Genomic DNA, 19,500 nt, shown 5'->3' with positions numbered 1-19,500 from the left:
AAAAAAAAAAAAAAAAAATCCATGTTAAGGCTTAATGTGTCATTTTAGTCATCACTCATTCTGGTGTTTCTTAAAAACCAGAACAGTTTTATAAAAAGTTCTGAAATTTTGCCAAATATTTATAAAATCATGGAGTTCAGTGTGTGTAAAAATTTTTTTTGACTTTTTATATGTTCCTTTATCATTCTCAAAATTATACATATGTGTATATTATAAGGGATTAAAGGATATTGAAAGATTCTTTAAATAGAGACATATCAAGATACAAAAAACTCAACATGTGGGGTGGAGCTATAAATGTTTTTATACCTAGTCATTTCGAAGCCTAATGCTTCTCATCAGAAGAGAAGGGAGATAGGTGACAGCTATAGGGAAATGTGACATCTAGCTCAAGTTACATGAAGAAGAAAATGTTAAAATGAAACATTAAAATAACATTTTTCTGTATTATCTATTTATGCATTTGTTTTACACGCATGTATTCTTCCCTTTTTATCCTCTCCTTCCTACCGGCCTTCCACCACCCCACATTCTGCACAGAGATCTCTCCCTGTATTTCTGCCAAGGCGCTTGTTTCATCCAGTACTCTTTTAGAATGATCCCCATCTTAATCACCAATCAAGTTCCCCTCTGGTCTCAATATATCCCTTTTCTTATATAACAGCATCAGTGACTTATATTTTCTCTACCATTCTCTTTCAAGTCAGGGCTGTACTCTAATCAATCATGTCTCTGGTAGTACAGATGCAGCACTCTCCTTAGATAGTAACGTCCAAATACATGTGTTTGGTGACTTTCATAAGTCCATCATAAAAATTGGCTTGGTTTTTCAGGTTGCACAGATGCAGCTGGACATTGTACTTATAGCTTCTCTATAGCCCATTCCTTCACACAAATAGTCATATTCCCAACCTGCCTCCCAGATTGTGAACATTAGTACGCTTCTCTTCTAGACCTACTTCTTATCACAATACCCGAGGATTGCGTGAATAATGCCCACAGTCCACTTGGAAACGCAAACCACTCAGTGGTATCAGTAGACATCAAACTTAAATCCCAACCCCAAGGTGAGGAGTTATTGCTCAAAACAAGGTGCTACAAAAGGACTGACTGGGAAGCCATCAGAGATGCCCTATGGACTAATATCTTCTCTCTGCTAAACAGGGTGTGAAGGAGACAATTGAATGGTGCAAAGTGAGCATTGAAACACATGTCCCCACACAGAAGTATTATAACAAGCCCCACTCACTCCCATGGTTCACTACAGATTGTGCAGCTGCCATTGCACAAAGACAGCATGCATTCTTCTGGTTCGTATATCATAAGTCAAATACAAATAGGTAAAGATTTATAGATGCTAAATCAATGTAAGATAAAAATAGTCACAGCCAAAAAAAGGCATGTAGAAATAACCAGGGAACGTATAGAATCGCAGAAGATAGAAACTTGTGATTTCTGGAAAATCTTTAATAGCGTAGTGAATAAAAGGCAACTCCACCTTACAGTTAACAAACAACCCCCTCCCAAATTTTCCAAGATGGACTGAAGCCACATGTGATGATCTGAAAATCACCCTTTCTCATGTCCGCGATATCATAAAAAACTTGGATAACTTCAAGGTGTGTGAGCCTGATCTCATCCCTGCTATACTGATTAAGAAATGCTCAGCTCAGCTGAACCCTGTACTTTCCAAACTCTACAACAAATGCCTTGCTCAATCTTGCTTCCCTAATAACTGGAAGATGGCCCCTGTGATACCAGTGTACAAGAATTCTGGTGAAAGGACCGACCCTCTCAATTATCACCCTATCAGTCTCCTCCCCCCTCTTCACTAAAATGTTTGAGACCTTAATCAATCAAGTGATAAACAGTATGGATTTAGGCAATGTTGTTCTACTGCAGATATTAGTCATCTGTGAATGCATATACCATGCACTGGATAAGGCTGGCGAAGCCAGTGTTGTAATCCTTGATATATCCAAAGTCTTTGATAAAGATTGGCATAAAGGGCTCCTAATAAAAATTAAATTATACGGTATAAATGGATGTATACTAAATTAGATCCTTCTTAGATATTAGGACCATCCCGGTTGTCATTGATAGACATACATCCAAACAGCATAATATTAATGCGGGAGTATCTCAGGGGTCTATCCTAATATTCATTAACCACCTCCCTTATAATATTGAGTCCGAGATGGGCACATTTGCTGATGATACAATGCTCTATAACATGCACAAAAACAGATGTACACAAATCTAAGACAATGGCAGAATCTTTAGAAAATGACCTCCAGACTGTAATGGAATCGGGCCGTCAATGGATGGTAACATTTAATGCTAGTAAGACTAGGCTGCTCTTCTTTAACAATTACAAGAAGCCTTCCAACCACCGATATTCATGACAAATTCTTTCTTCAAACTCCTTGACTTAACATTCACTGGAAATAAACTGGAACAAATACATTGAGGACATTGCAAAGGCTGCTGCAAAGAAGGTGGGTTTCCTCTATCGTGCTAGAAGACTATTCACACCTGAGAGTATTCTGCATCTCTACAAAGCCACCATTCGCCCATGCATGCAGTATTATTGCCACATCTGGTTGGTGCATCTACCACTAGTCTCTCCTTCTTGGACAGGGTTCAAAATAAGAGTCTTCAATCTAATAGGTCCTACTTTGTCAACTAGGTTCCATGTTGCATGCCTGTGTTTGTTTTACAAGTATTTTAATGGAATGTGCTCTGATGAACTTGTTGCACTTGTGCCCCCTCAATGTACATATCCTCGACAAACCCGTTTAACAACAAAATCACACCCCTTCACTGTTGAGGTCCTAAAATGCCAGAAAACTTTCTACTTTAATAGTTTTTTTCCTTAAAAAGCTAGACTTTAGAATGCCCTTCCTGCTACTTCCTTCCTTGAATGTATTGATATACAGAAGTTTAAATATAACATAAACCAGCATCTTAATCTTTCTTAGGCATGGTCACAAATAGTAGCCTTTATTTCCAAGTAGCGATATGCCTTGTTAGGAGTGAACGTGCAAAAAACAAACAAAAAAACCAAAAAAACAAAAGAAAACAGCACTTCAAACTCTCCATCCTTCTAATTTCTCCCTTCTACCTTATGCCCCATACCTCATACATTTGCATTTTTTGTTCTTATTCTGTTATGTAATCGCCAGGCAACGGGGGTAGAAAACATTTACTCAGTTATCAGTATATTTATCTATCTAGCAAAGTAAACAATAAATTGAATTGTGCGAAACTAAGTTAAGCAAACGTGCAGGTGTGGAGGGAGTCAAGAGGTCATGTTGTGACATGAAGCAAACTGTAACCTTTCAAGTTGCACCGGAAGGTATGCAAACAGGGACTGGATCTGACGTGTTAGGGGCTCTGGTTAGAATAAATTGAGTTAATTTTAATGAGTTCGTTTTTATACACTGAAGAAATAAGATGAGGTAAACAGGCACCCCATAAAGGGGGTGACAGTTTCTAAATGGAACCACAAGCAAAGACTGTCATTCACTCTAGTCTGCTCTGATGAAATGTCTGGGAGTGAATAAAGAAAATATATATAAAAACAACCATTCGTTTTGGGTTCCTGTCTTGCATGCATCTTTGGTTGTAACAGAACCAGCTCCACCAAGATGTTGGCGAATCTGCCAGAGGTCCAACAGAAGACAGGTATGTCATTATGTATATGTTTCTATATATTCTGACACATATGCACTTACACTCAGAGACAAGATGAACACAACTGTTAAGACAGACTTATACAATAGGTATTCACGGTCTGATAAAAACAGTTGAATAAAAGAAGTAAATACGCAAACAAATAAATAATTAACAGACAGACCTTTTTACCCACTATATAACAATTCTTTCTATTTTCATTTTTAATTTTATTATTTTATTTTGGTACTTGTGCATTTAACGAACCAGACGTAACTCAGCATTTGCTCAGCTTTGTCCGGCGCATGACGTCAACAGCCGAATATAACCGAGTGTTGCCGATTAAGCAGACGAGAATTTCGCTATCAATTGGAAGAGTGTCACAACTCAAGGAACGCTTATTTGAAGAGAGTTAAAAAAAAATTTGTTTTAAAAAGATAACTGACGAAATAATAATGAATATTACAAACCTTGCGGACCAGCTCCAGACCCCAGAGACTGCACTAAACTTTTGCCAGCAACGGAAATTGTTGGCAGAAGAGAAAAGGTGTTTACATTTTGGCTAGGATTGTGTACTTGCAAAGAGAACAAGCCTTTCCGACGGTTACGGTTGGAGGTGTAGAAGTGTAACATGTCGTCGATGGACCTCCATTAGGATTGGGACCTTCTTCTCAAAATCCCGACTAACCATCGCATGTATAAGAAAAATAATATACTTATGGGCGTTCGAGATGGCATCTACAAAAAAATCTCCATCCCGAATGTTGGTTACGTTCTCGCCACACAATTGTGGATTGGAAGATTTTCCTGCGTGATATATGCAGGGACTATTTTCTTAGGAATCCCCGGCAGATTTGAGGCCCAGGCCATATGATAGAAATCGTTTTTAACTGCAGAAAACACAACGTCGGTAAACTTCTGACACCAGTGGTCATGGTCTTCGGTGGATACGACCCCGCCGAAAAGGATGGTTTCTTGGTCACTGTACCAAATAGGAAGGCCGAAACCTCCTTCCACTAATAAATAAAAAAAAATCCTTGTTTCTGGCAAAAAGAAAAAGTCCTTGTTTCTGGCGAAAAAAAATGTACAAATAATCCTTGTCCCCCCCCCCCCAATGCTTTTTATTGCCCTTTTTTAGGCTTTTTTCCATTTATTTGATATAAAGAGTTGCAAAAAAAAAAAAATTAACTTTTACGTGTTTAAGACATAGACAATATGGTTTTTACGTTAAAAAATGAAAAAAAAAAAAAAAACAGTTTAGACAAAAAAAAGTTTCCTATTATTTAACAAAAAAAAACTTGTTTTATATGTATTTATTTTGAAGACGGAAAACAATTTCAAACAATATTAATAAAAAAACAAATGAACGGTAGGTTTTTGCTTTTTACTTATTTAATTTTGTTTCTACATTTTACAATTTCATTGTACAGATATTTTGTTGTAGCGTTGTTTTCATTTTATCGCCAAAGCTCGGTTTTATTCGGCTGTTGACGTCATGCTCCGGACAAAGCCGAACAAATGCTGAGTTACGTCTGGTTCGTTAAATGCACAAGTACCTTTATTTTTATATTCATCTTATCCTTTATTTCTATTTTTTCATCTCCATTTTTATTTTAATGTTTCATTTAAACATTTTCATTCTTAATGTATCCTAAGCTAGATGTTGCAACCCCTATATCTGTAACCTCCCTCCTTTCTCTTCTGATGAGAAGTATTAGGCTTCAAAATGCCTAGGTATAAAGAGCATTTATAACTCCTCTTCCCATTGATGTTTTTTCCTTATTAAATTGACAAATAAATTCATATATTTATTTTATCTTGTCCAGAACTCTGTGTGTGTGTATATATATATATATATATATATATATATATATATATATATATATATATATAACTTATTAACAATTATTTTCATTACCTACAAACACTAATGTTTCATCAGTGTAGGAAGTGATAATTACTGTTGGATTCAAACCCAGTCACAAAGCCACTCTTCAATTAATAGGCTGGCATCTTTACCTCAAAGCAACCAGCAAATAACAAGAATTAAAGGAAATATAAATGCCATATTGACGGGCATTCATAGTAGACAACCATAAAGTATTCAACGTATAGTATATTTATTCCTACAAGCATTTATAACTTTGTGTGTAGACCCGACCTCCTTCGGTTAAGATGAAACACGAAGAAGGCCGTAGAGTGTCCACACAGTTACAAGTGTAGTCCTAGGTGGTTCAGCTTGAAGCGGCGCAGTCTCAGTTGCTTCCACAATGACAGGGTTGATATGATGCTAGATGCAGCAGTTGATGATCCTTTCTCTCTTCTTTCTTCCACTGAAAAAAATCATTCAACTTGGTTGTTTTTTCTCAAGTTCACTTGCAAGTAATAATAATTGATGCCGACTGTTTGTAGTTTTTGTATGAAATTAATTACTCACAAAAGAAAAAGAAAAATAAGTATGTACAGTTTTTCACAGGAGAATTAAAAATAAAAAGATTGACAATGTCGATTACAACTCTTTTTCTGGTAGTTGAACGGGATCTTGATCTTGTTTTCAGCAACTGATTTCTTGCTTATAAATTGATTATAAATTGGATGAGTCCTTTTACCAAACGGGCTGGGGTGTGGGGTGGTGGACAGTCTCCTTCAGAGTCAAACAGACTTCAAAACTGATTTTCTTTGCTCTGCAGTGCCTTATGTATGAGGGGCTAGCGTGGGTTGGAGTAGATATGGGTTTTTCCTTTAGACAATCCTCACTCCCTGTGTCATATTCTTGTTCACTCTGATTGGATAATCAGCCATCTCCCCCATATGTCCCAATCAGGTATCTTTCCACAGAACAAAGTTCTTATTGACAATTTTCTTATGCACCCAGCGGCTTCCATTAAAATAAAAACGGCTCTAATTCATCTTTTGCTAACACCCTTTTGAAGCAATTTTCAACCATAGCTCTAATTCAGCTCTCCTTAACCTCTCCTCTGGGGTAATCTCTCACCATCGTAGCTGGTTGGGTCACACATTATACAAAATAAATATACTATAATTATGCTCTGCTGAACATTGAGCACTTTTTATAAACACATGAATTTCAGTGGATTTACATCTAGGAAACTACAACAATCAATCATATATACAGGGGTTGTCTCCTATTGCTTTTTAACTCAAAAAGTTAAAGAGCTATGAAGACGGGTGTGGTATCATTATAACTAGTGTTCTTTTGTATTCCAAAATTTATTTTTCTACATAGTCACTACCATTCTCAACACACTTTTGCTAAAAATTCAATCATGCATCTCTGCTTTGGATGCACATCCATGACGGAAGATGCTTTCTTAAAATCTCACACAATGAAAATCAGCAACAGAGAGATGAAACTCTCAGGTCATGAATGCATAAGCTCAGTCATCATAATGCAATTTGCAATCCCCTCTGATCCATTGCAGCAGAATAAAAATAAGAGCATTTCTTTTAGAATGCCCCTCGTATACATATAAAGTAAATTACTTACACCTGAAAGTATCCTGTACACCTAAAAGGACTCCATTCGACTATGTATAGAGTATTGTTGCCACATTTGGGCTGGTGATCTGCTACTAATCTCTCACTCTTAATCAGGGTTCAAAAGAAAGTAACCAACCTAATAAGTCCCGCACTATCAGCTAGGCTTCAACCTTTGTCCCATTGATGAAATGCTGCATTCCTCTGCCTGTTTTACAAGTATTTTAATGGTAGACGTTTTGAAGAACTTCAAGCTCTTGTACCCTCCCCCTTGATGTAAATACCCCTAACAAACCTGACAAGCAGCTAAATTCCATTCCTACACAGTAGAGATCCTTAGATGTCAGAAAGCCTTCTTTAATAGTTTCTTCTCTGGGACTGCTAGAATTCCCTTCCGGATTCTTGCTTCTCTGACTGTACTGACATGCAGAAGTTCAAGTGTAATGTAAACAGACATCTTACTGCTGAACTCCCTACATAATATCCCTTCAAATTATGTGCCCTATAGTAACCCTCTACATTAAAGTGGCACTCTGCCCTGTTTGTGGTGAAAAAAAAAAATATATATATATATATTTCACAAATTAAATAAAATATGTTTTTTTCTTACTTTTACTGAAATTATTATTTTGTAGGAAAATATGCATTCAAATCATCAAGATATTTTCACTGATTAATATTACCTATAGGAGGCGGGAACAAGCTAAAATGTCGCGCTCATCATTATCTCAAACCAACTTGTCTATATAAATAAAAAACAAGATGCATGTATATATATATATATATATATATATATATATATATATATGTGTGTGTGTGTGTGTGTATGAAAATATTTAATAATTTCCTACCTATCGTTTTTCATAATTTTTGGATATATTCATTATTGCGACATGTCAATTAAGTTGATACCATTGGTTTTACTTGAAATTCAATATTTCGATTTTCACTGTAATAATGAAGAGCAAAGTAACTACATCACAGCATAAGTTTATTGCAATAAAAAAAAATTTGTGTACACTAAGGTTGCTAACTGTCTCAGAATGGCCGGGACAGTCTCGGAATTGACGTCTGGTGTCCCATGTCCAGAGATTAGTCACTTTTTTCCAGAAGTTGCTGACAGCTCTGCAATAAGCATAGGCTGAAGCTTGCTACACCGGCAACTGTTTGCTAAAATGACTTTTTTCTTCATCGGAACAGTTCTTACAGTATCAGTAAGAGCAGCATTCAGCAGAGAAGTTATTCAGTGCGCAGTGGACTTTTGCATTTGGTGGTGGTTGATTTGTTGCTCAATTTGAGCTCTACATGGTAAGTTCTGTGCTGTGTTTTTTTTAATTGCATCATAATCGTATGTTGCTGTTGGTTTAAGTTAGGTAGAAAATTATGGTTAACAGAACTCGTGCTATTCATAAATTGTCAGAGACCAGTGTTTTGCAGCTGTTTGAAATGCTTTTATCAGTATCAACTGCAACACTGCAGTCAAAAAGTAAAAATTAATACAGCACAGAATTTATATTTGTCTTAGCGAGAGTTTGTTATTACTATATTTCTGTAAATTAAGATCGATATATCTTTGATAATTAAATAGTCTTTAATCTGAGAACTGTAAGTATAATTTTGAATTGTTTGTTGTGATATTTAGGTATTTTTTTCTGTTTTTATTTTGTGTGTGTCAGGTTAATGGACATTCCTTGTAAAAGTGGAACCACGTTTTCGAGTGAATCGGAAATTGAGTTGTGTTTAAAAAAGAGAATGCACATCTGTATTGACCAGCTACATCAAGTCGCTTGTCACATAAACAGAAAAATCTATACGGCTGGAGTTTATTCATTTCAGGAACAATTTGATTTTGTCACCGGCCGCTCACAGTCACATAAGAGATGTGGCTGTAATGCGTGATTTTAGACACACAAATCCATTGGAATATATTTTTATTACTTCATGTATGAAGACAGTAAACAGGTTGGAATGTTCCCGAAACTCAATATAAAAGACTTAATGCACCAAAATCAAAACAGTCCCAGCAACGATTCTGTAATCTCCAGCCAGCTTTTCACAGACTGAATAACCACTGCTCGAAATTATCATCATGTGGACCTCAATTGTCTACATAAAAAGAATGGCACAAGTAAAAGTGTTAGTAAAAAAATATAAATGGACGAAATACTTAATTCCTTACTAAGGAAGCTTGCACAAGCAACAATGGACGAATATTCTATGCTCACAAACTTTTTCTCCCTAGTATTTCGCATTCGTAAAATTTTCTTCGTAAAACTATGCTGACATTAATAACTTCTTCAGTCTCAGAGGATTTTTTTAGTCACTAAAAGCTTCCAGCAATACATTTACAATTATGCAGTATTTTTTTTCACTTGAATGATGTCCCTGAACTCTTGTCTAATTAAAAATAACATCCCATCGCATTATTAATGGATCCCAATCTTTTTAATTTCATGCATATGAGGAGATAATGCATATTCAAGAAAAACTGCAGCTTGCATATATAGCACACAAAAAATTATCCTTTTCTGGTTAAATAAAAATAATTATTTTAAATGTTTGTAATCGTTTCATAGTCGTTGCTATTTGCTGATTTTATTTTCTATTGTCTTCATCATGAATTCAGAAACCAGTCGATCTTCCTTCTCTCTACACATCACTTATGTGAAGGTACAACTTATTGGTTTTCAATTGGGACATTTGGAGAGTGCATAACAGGGGCAGACAAATGCAATTTCAGGAACAAATCGAAAATCGAAAATATTTTTTTTCGTAACAAAGTTAGAATTCTGGAATTTTTGAATGGATGTTTTTCGTTGAGAAAGTTTTTTAAAATAAAAATAAGAAACTTATAACAAAAAATAGAGTTTTTTTTTTTTTTAACAAGATAGATTTTTTTATTTTTTAATAAAACATGAACATAAAATTTTTGGTACACATTTATTGAAATAAAATAAATATAAGAAACTTATAATAACACTATATATATATATATATATATATATATTTTTTTTTTTAACAAAATATTGTTTTATTTTTAATAAAACATGAACATAAAGTTTTCATTCATAGGATGCTTGGTATTAAGGTGTTCTAAAATAACGAAATGAAAGTTGGAAACCCTAGTGTACGCATTCAAAAAATGTTTTTTAATTTTTTCATTAAATATTATATGAGGAATCTTTTCCAGATAAAATCTATTGAGGAATACACATTTTGTATTGAGAAATACATACTTCAAATATGTAAACATTAAAGAATAACAAAGAAGCATCTAAAAAATATAGTTATGGTAAAGATTTATACTGACCATTGTTATATCATCGTCACAAGGTATTGTATCTCAATACCTGATAACGACAGTCACAATAACAAAATTAGCATATGGTAGCAAGAAAGACAGACAGAGTATTAAGTCAAATATTTATTGAAAAGAAATGAAATAGTTAAAAATGTCTTTTGTTGTTAAGAAGTTGTAGAGAAGAAGAAAATAACAAAGTCCTTGTTATGAAGGTTTGTTAAAAGTGAAAACAATTAGAAATGTCTCTTGCTGATAGGATGTTCTGAGATGAAGAAAATATCAAAGCCTTTGTTATTAAAGTTTGTTGTTGCCGTCAGTGGATGAACAGCCTCTGCTACTATGAGAAGGAAAAGGCGAAGATGTTCAAGTTTGCTGCTGTTGTTAGAGGAGAGTAAAGCATACAAGTGATCGCATCAACCTCCGCACCACCACTGCTAGTCAGCTGAAGTGGCGAGCCTTTATATATTGCATGCGTGGTCATAGTTGTAGACACATAGTTCAGGTGTAAACAATTAGAAAACTTTTGCCGTCAAATTTTTTTTTTTAATAATTTTTTAAAAAGTTCCATTTTCACCCCAAATAAGGCACAATGCCACTTTGAAGTAGGCGACTACTATTGGGAGACATAAGTTGTGGGTAATTTATATGGTAAAAATTAGCAAGGAATATTATGAAGGGAGATGAGCAGCAAGATGTCTGTTCACATTACACTTGAACTGACATGTCAGTACAGTTGGGAAAGCAGAATCCCGGAAAGGAGTTACAAAGTCTAGCAGTTCTCGGAAAGAAACTATTGACGTAAAAGGCTTTCTTACACCTAGTAACCTCTACTGTGTAGGGGTGGGATTTAGCTGCTTGTCGGGTTTGTCGGGAGTATTTACGTGGAGGGGGTACAAATGCTTGAAGTTCGTCAGAGCATTCACCATTAAAATACTTGTAGAACAGGCAGAGGAATGCAACATTTCGTTGATGGGACTGAGGCTAAAGCTTATATAACAGTTCATAACCTATCAGGTTGGTGACTCTCTTCTGAACCATGCCCATGAGTGAGAGACTAGTAGCAAATGCACCAGCCCAGATGTGACAACAGTACTCCATACATGGGCGAATGGTGGCTTTATATCTCATAGGATTAGTGAATCTCTTGACAAAGGCTTCCTTTCTAGGGCAATTGCTCTTGACATATCAAAGGCCTTCGATAAGGTATGGCACAAAGGCCTACTTCACAAGATTTCTAGCTATGGTATAACTGGAAATGTTTTCTCAATTATTAAATCATTTCTCTCTGATAGGCTCATTAAGAGTAGTGGTTGATGGGCAGAAATCAGAGGCCCACAGTATTAATGCTGGAGTCGCTCAGGGGTCCATCTTGGTCCCAACTCTCTTCCTGATCTACATCAATGATCTCCCAAAACACATACTTAAATCATTGGTTGACATCTATGCTGATGACATGACCATCTATGGCATCAAAGGCCGTAAATGATAAAGTTCTCTCTAATTCTCTCTCCTCTGATCTTGAGTGCGTAGTACAGTGGGGGAAGATGTGGCTGGTTACTTTTAATGCATCTAAAACCAAGTTCCTATCTTTGCATCATCAACGCTCTGATCCCCATCTGGCATCAATTGAAATGGATGGCTTTCGTCTTGGGAAGGCTCCATGTTTTGACAAGCTTCTGGGTTTGACCTTTACTCTTGATCTGAAATGGAATTCGTACACCAAGTCTGTTGCCAAGGTCGCTGGAAAAATGGTGGGATCCTTCTACTGCTCCAGAAGATATCTCACTGCTGATGCAATTCTCTATCTATATAATATCCAAGTACGTCCAAGGATGGAGTACTGCTGCCACATCTTGGCAGGAGCTGCTAAAAACAACCTATCCTGCCTTGACAGAGTACAAAATAGACTTTGTGTCTTAGTGAGGGATGCCCTTTTCTCTTCCCTGCAACCTCTCTCCCACAGAAGAGACATTGCGAGCCTACCTTTGTTTTATCATTATTTTCATGGCAAGTACTCATCTGAGCCTCAATCTCTGGTCCCCCCTCGTCAACCTTTCACAAAAAACACCCGTCTAACTGAAACCACTGTTAATAATTTTCCCCACTCTTTATCTGTGCCTAAATCAAAACGTAGATTACATGAACAAAGCTTCTTTCTTAGAAATGCACGCCTGTGGAACTCTCTTCCGTTTGCTTGTTTCCCACCTGACTACAACTTGGATGTCTTCAAGTCCAACATAAACAAATTCCTGATAAACCGCCTCCTCAAGTAAGACACTTTTTCAAATCTCCATTACTAACGATTAACGCGATATTATCTTATTGATTACTGTACAAGCAATAACCCTTATTCTCGAGTGGTTTCCGGGCCTTAATAAGTGGTGACCACCATGAAAAAAAAAAAAAAAAAGGAAAAAAAAAAAAGGATATTTTCAGGTGTAAGTAGTTTTCTAGCACGGTAGAGAGAGCCTACCTTCTTTGTAGCAGCCTTGGCAATACTCTCAATATATCTGTTCCAACTCATGTCCCTATGAACGTTAGGCCGAGAAGTTTAAAAAAGTGCTTTCAGGTAATGTGTTTTTGCCCATTACTATTGGTGGCAAAGAAGGATTCTTGTAATTATTGAAGGAAACAATCTTAGTCTTGACAGTATTGAATGTGACCAGCCATTTTTGTCCCCATTCCACTACAGAGTGGAGGTCTTTCTCTAGTGTTTCTGCCATTTCCTTAGATATGTGTTCATTTGTTTTCCCCTCGTGCCTATTATAGAGTATGGTGTCATCAGCAAATATACCAATCTCAGAGACAATTTTATTAGAGAGGTCATTTATCAATATTAGAAATAATAAAGGTCCAAGAATAGACCTCTGAGTACACCCGCATTTATATCATTGTTTAGATGTATGACCGTAGAGGACAACCTGGATTCTTCTCTTATTTAAGAAGGATTTAATTACGTTATGTATTTGCCAGTGATGCCATATGATCTAATTTTCCTGAGAAGACCGTTGTGCTGTCAAAAGTTTTAGATATATCTAGGGCTACTACCCTCCCCAGCTTTGTCCAATGAATGGTATATACATTTAAAGATTAGTTAGGATATTTGCTGTAGAACGGGCTTGCCAAAATCCATATTGTTGCCCAAATCCATAGTTTAGCAGTTGTAAGATGATGGACTAAAGCTTGATTATGCATTCAAATATTTTGGAAAAATCTGGTACAACAGAAGCAGTTTTCCAGCAGTCAAGAAAGCAAGATTCATTAAGGCTTGTAAAGTTGTAAAGTTTGGAGAGAACTAAAGCAACCTCAGTGGAGCATTTTTTTAATAGCACAACTGAGGTGAGATCGAGTCCACATGCTTTCATGGTGTCTAGGTTTTTTATGATACCATAAAGGGTGATTTTCAGATCATCAAGTGTGGCATCTGTTCACAAAGGAAAATCACAAAGGAAGTGGTTTGCTGGGTCCAGTGTGGAGTTGGAGGCAAACTGACAGGCAAGCATGTTAGCTTTCTCGGTTGCCATGCAAACAACCTCATGATTGTTGGATAAAGAGGGAATTATTGATTGCCCATTATCTATTACACTGTTGTAGATTTTCCAAAAATTACGGGTTCCTAATTTCTGTGCTTCAATGCGTTTTCTGGTGGTTTCAGTATATTCTGTCATAGCGGTTGCTATTTCTCTCTTACAATTACTTCTAGCTTCTATAAACTTCTGTCTGTTAGAACTGAACTTATGTCGGTTAAATCTGCGGTATGCATGTTGCCTTTGAGCAATGGCAGCTGCACAAGTAGAAGTAAACCATTGGGGAGAGTGCTGCTTGCTATAAAATTTCCGCGTGGGAATATGGGCTTCAATTGCCATTTTGAACCATTCAGTGGTCTCATTTGCACACTGTTCAATGGGAAGAGAAAAGATATTTCCCCATGGGGCATCTCTGATGAGATCCCTGATAGTTTCCCAGTCAGCCTTTTTATAATACCTCGTTGTTTTGAGCAGTGGTTCTTTAGTTTTGGGTCGAGAATTTAAGGCGATTTCTAACATTATCACAGCGTGATCAGCATGCCCAAGTGGGCTGTGGGCATTCATTACACAATCATCGGGAACTGTGGTCAGAAATAGATCTAGAAGTGAGGCATGTTGATCTTGCTAGTCTGGGATACGTGTTGGTAATATAACCCTCTGTGATAGGGAATGAGATATAGAGAAGCTGTGTGTTGTGCTACCAGCTGTGTCTGTGTAAATAGAGAATCCAAGCCAATTACTGTGGTGGACATTGAAGTCACCAAATACATGTACTTGGGCACTAGTATCGAGGGAGAGTGCTGTATCTATGCTGTCAGAGACTTTGTTTACTAGGGCACAGTCCTGAGTCGAGGGTGAGCGGTACAGAAAATATAAGTAGCTAATGTTATTTTGCAGGTTAAATCTAAAGCACATAAATGTTTCATAATGATACGATTAGCCTTGCCATAGGGAAATGTTCGTTCCCTGATTCTGTGTTTGTTTTATTTCTATTTAAACCTGGTTTGTCTGTGAATGAATTTAGACTAAGTTTGTCACTTCTGGCTCTTTTATAAATATTTTATCACATATATTTGTATCCCATCTGTTAAAATGCGACCTTCTCTCTCTTAGCATAGCTATTTCCTTGGGCAATGTGTTTTGCTTAATAATTCTTTGCTCTAATGAACTGTGTATTGTACTGGAAGGATGGGTGCAAAAAGTATAGTTTCTGACAACTTAATGCATCGTTAACAATCGACCGAATATTGTAGTTAAGCACCAGTCAGCACCATTGTTGTTTATGAATCAACGCTGTCTTATCAGTGGCTGCTCCTGATGTTTTTTTTTTGGGGGGGGGGGTCTCCACTCTCGTTGATGCAATTTGTGTTTTGTTTACATGTAGCTATAGGGTCGATGGAGATCTATATATATAAAAGGCAAAATGTGTGTGACCATTTCGTGTATGTCTTGCAAAGGCTTCTTTTGCACATGCTCCCGGGGTTGTTACGATCGCTTACTACTGTTTATATAGGCCCTAGATAATAATATCTAGGATTTGGGAACGCAGGTTGCCTCTACATTTATTTACGTCGACTTTTATGAGATTCACACTATTTCTCTCTGTCGACTGTTTGTCCTGCTTTTCAGTATAAATAAAGTGAAACTAAATTCAATCCGTTCGTTCTCGGCATCGCGCCGGGAAACGTCCAGAAACAATCAGCTTTGATCAACGTGGGGACAAACTCCTCTCATATCAGACAATTGCTAATCAGTCTGGAAAATGGGGAGCTGCTTTCCCCCTCCCCAACATCTGTTGGGGAAAAAAATAGTCAAAGTTGGGTAAACAAACCCAAGTTAACTGCGTGACTTCTATTTGACTTCAATAATTAGGTCAAATAGAAGCAGCAGAGTTAACTTTTATTGCTGCCACCTGTCAATAGTTAAATAAATAAATTCAAACATATTTCTCTTGTATGTCTCCGTGGCCCAGTAGTTAACGTCGTACGTCTTTTTTTCACACTTTAATTTCCAACTTTGCCTCAAGGGTTCGGGTTCAATCCTCATACTCACCTACCAAAACTTTTTTTTTTATTTTACACCCCCCCCCCCCTCCGGAGTTTTGATTTACCCAAAACCACACACACCTCAAAACAGCCGGGCATCGCCGGGTACCCCCCCCCGCTAGTCTATATATATAAAAGCGAAAATGTATGTGTGTATGTTTGTGTGTCTGCTAAAAATTTTCGACAGACAGAACAAAATTTCACAAATTTGGTCTCATATGAAAGCCCCATCCTTCACCGACAATTATCGAAAAATTGGCCAAAAACGTTAATTTTTTCACCCTGAAATCAGCACTTTTCTACAGGGAGGGGGGGGGGGCAAAAACCGTCCTCTCATGACGAATTTGCTTCTACGAATGTGTCATCAACATCGTAACCTGATTTAGTTTAAAAATTTAAAAAAATGAGCTAATTTCGTGTACGTCGTGTTAGGTCAGTTGGTTAGAGCGCTGAGACATTATCTAAACGTTTTGGGTTTGAATCGTAGTGTGAGATGTCTTCTTTTTTTTTTTTTTCGATTTTTTAAATTTTAATATTGAAGCAGGGTTATTTAAGCCATTTTTCACGTAACGTTAGTTTTTCTGTTTGCCGATGTATTGGAAAATTTAAAATGGCAGCCGACTCTCTCTTAAAGGCGGTAAGTTTGGGAAAATGAGTTATAAATAAAACAGACAAAATACTGTAAGAAACTCGCTCAATACATGTTACCGTGACATAGGTTGGGGTTGACATATATTCGTCGGGTTTTTAACAGTATTTTGACTGTTTTTTGTTATTTATTTATACCTCCTTCTCCCAAACTTACCGTCTTCGAGAAACAGTCGGCCGCCATTTTGAATTTCCAATACGTCAGTAAACACTGTATGTTTTTCGAGCTGAATAAACATGTTGCAATGCATTAAATATAAACACTAAAAACATATCCAGTTGGGTAGAAAAGTAACTTATCTTGCCTTTGATAACATTTATTTGTTATATATTTGTTTTTTTTGACAACTTTTTCGAATCTGTGTATAGTAAAACAAACCCAAAAACAAAAAACAAAAACTGCTTGATCATTTTTTTATTATGATTTTTGGAATATACTGTCTTCATTCTGTGGCAAGTACCGTACGCGATAAAATGTTTTCTTCATTTTTGGGCGCTAATGCACTTAATCCGTGCTAATTTTTAAATCGTATTTCTAAGTTTAATTAAAGTTTTATGATATGTTTTTTTTTATTCAATTGTAAGGTTAAAGTACAGAATAGGTACAAAACACCCTCCCCTCCCCATGTTAAGAATGGCTTTTTAAATAATAACGTTATTATTTCAGCACGGATCAATACGAGCACCCATTTTTGTTTATCGTCATAAGTGCCAATCTGAAAGCAACAAAATCACCAAGGGAGTTTTCCCGTCTGCAGAGCAGCAGCAACTGGAACTTAAATTCGTTAGACAATTTTACCATAACCAAAATTCTTGGTATGTATATGTATGCCTTTCTTTTTTTTATCATTATACAGGATACAGACCGTGTTGAAATAATAACGTTAAAAATAACGGGAGAGGTGTTTTGTAACTGTTCTGGGTAAATGTTTCGTTTAGGTCCACCTCCACAATTTTCTTAAAAATGACGACATTTAATGGTTTTCGACTATGCTGAATACGAAAATCGCATTGAAATGTTGCAGAGATAAGTAGTTATCAAGATAGAAAAAAATGCATTATGCACGGTAATTTTGGCGGCCATTTTTTTTAGGCGCATGCACGCGCGCCCTAAGCAATCAGAATTTTACACGAAGGAAAAAAACCAAGATGGCCGCCAAAATTACCGTGCATAATGCATTTTTTTCTATCTTGATAACTACTTATCTCTGCAATATTTCAATGCGATTTTCGTATTCAGCATAGTCGAAAACCTTTAAATGTCGTCATTTTAAAGAAAATTGTGGAGGTGGACCTAAACGAAACATTTACCCTGTTCTGTACTTTCACCTAACAAATAACAAAAAAAAAAAAAAAAAGATATCGTAAAATTTGAATTTAACTTGAAAATACGGTACTTGTACAGTTTAGTCAAGACATTAAAAAATGAAAATATTGAAAAAAGTTATATTGCACATATCCGTTATGGAACGAAGTTCTCCGAAAAAAAACAAAATTCACTTAATTTCATCAAGTATTTTTTTTTTTTTTTTTTTTTTTTACAGCGAAAATACAATTTGTTATGATATCGAGCAAAAGGTTCGATTTTTAAGAAGAAAAGCTAGTAAGGGGTGTCAGCGCTTTAACTTTTTAATCCAAGATGGCCGCCTTCAACGCGCTCTCATAAAAAAACGTGTTTTTCCGCTGTAAAAAAAACTACTTGATGAAATTTAATTTTTTTTTTGGAGAACTTCGTTCTATAACGAATACATACAATTTAAACTTTTTTTTTCGATATTTTCATTTTTTTAATGTCTTGACTAAACTGTACAAGTACCGAAAATACTATTTAAAAATATAGCATGGTCCGTCTTCTGCATAAGGATCATTTTTTAAGTAAAAAAGTTTATAAAGAACCAATTCGCCTCCATTTTGAAAATTAAACAACAAAATGGCAACAAAATTTAAAAAATTATATATATTTTTTTACCTTGAAATAAAAGCTTCCTATCTTCTTCTACAATACGTTCTGATTCGATAATTTGATTGAAAAGTTGGTCTAACGATGAAGACTCCATTTAGTGTTAAATTTTTAACTTTTATGAAATTTGCGATCGGCAGACGACGTTTTAAAAAGAAAGAATTAAATAAAAAACTGAAATGAGAAGGAGGTTAAAAAAAAAAAAACGAAACGAAACCGGAAAACATGAATTTCGATTTTATTTTGTTGAAATTGTGTAATCGTGACATCCTGCAGTCTGCACTGATGATTCCCGGGCGAAACGATGAAACGAAACACTAGTGTCTGTAGGTATTATATTTAAAAATTATTATAGTAATAATTATTTTGGTAAAATCCATTATTTGAATCATGCAGCGAATGGGTGAAATTTACTAGATAAAGACAAATGGGCGCTTTCTACACTATCAGAACGAAATTTCGGAAATCGTAATACTAAATACTGAATTTCACATGAAATCAATGGTATCCACGTATTCCTTGTATTTTTGAGATGGTTGTATTAAAAAATTATGAGAATCGATAGGGTACAAAATTATTCATTAAAGAAAATAGAATTTGAAAAAAAAAAAAAAAAAAAAAAAAAAAAACGATCGTATTTGCTTATCTAAGACACAGGAGAGTTCAAAAGGGAGTTAATTTTGTTGTGTATACGATTTTATTGAAATCTCTCTCTCTCTCTCTCTCTCTCTCTCTCTCTCTCTCTCTCTATATATATATATATATATATATATATATATATATATATATATATATATATATATATATAAGGTAAAATTAAAAGCCAAGAACAATGCGAGATTTTTT

At 35.7% G+C, this 19,500-nt stretch overlaps 1 protein-coding gene across 2 annotated transcripts in view; it reads right to left on the bottom strand.

The window, feature by feature from the left end:
- LOC145283549 (uncharacterized) overlaps nucleotides 1–18,802 on the bottom strand; it is a 73,640-nt gene extending 54,838 nt beyond the window's left edge. For both annotated transcript variants that reach the window (XM_080132431.1, XM_080132432.1), the window contains exon 1: nucleotides 18,664–18,802. In XM_080132431.1, the coding sequence (XP_079988557.1) occupies nucleotides 18,664–18,751 (88 nt within the window). In that variant the 5' untranslated portion in view covers nucleotides 18,752–18,802. The remainder of the gene's footprint in view (nucleotides 1–18,663) is intronic.
- Between the last annotated feature and the right edge of the window lie 698 nt (nucleotides 18,803–19,500).

The sequence above is a fragment of the Euprymna scolopes genome, chromosome 8 (assembly GCF_053919585.1).
Source record: "Euprymna scolopes isolate OS-2025 chromosome 8, ASM5391958v1, whole genome shotgun sequence".
Lineage (NCBI taxonomy): Eukaryota > Metazoa > Mollusca > Cephalopoda > Sepiida > Sepiolidae > Euprymna > Euprymna scolopes.
The sequence above is the reverse complement of the archived record's forward strand: the minus strand, read 5'-3'. Positions and strand labels throughout refer to the sequence as shown.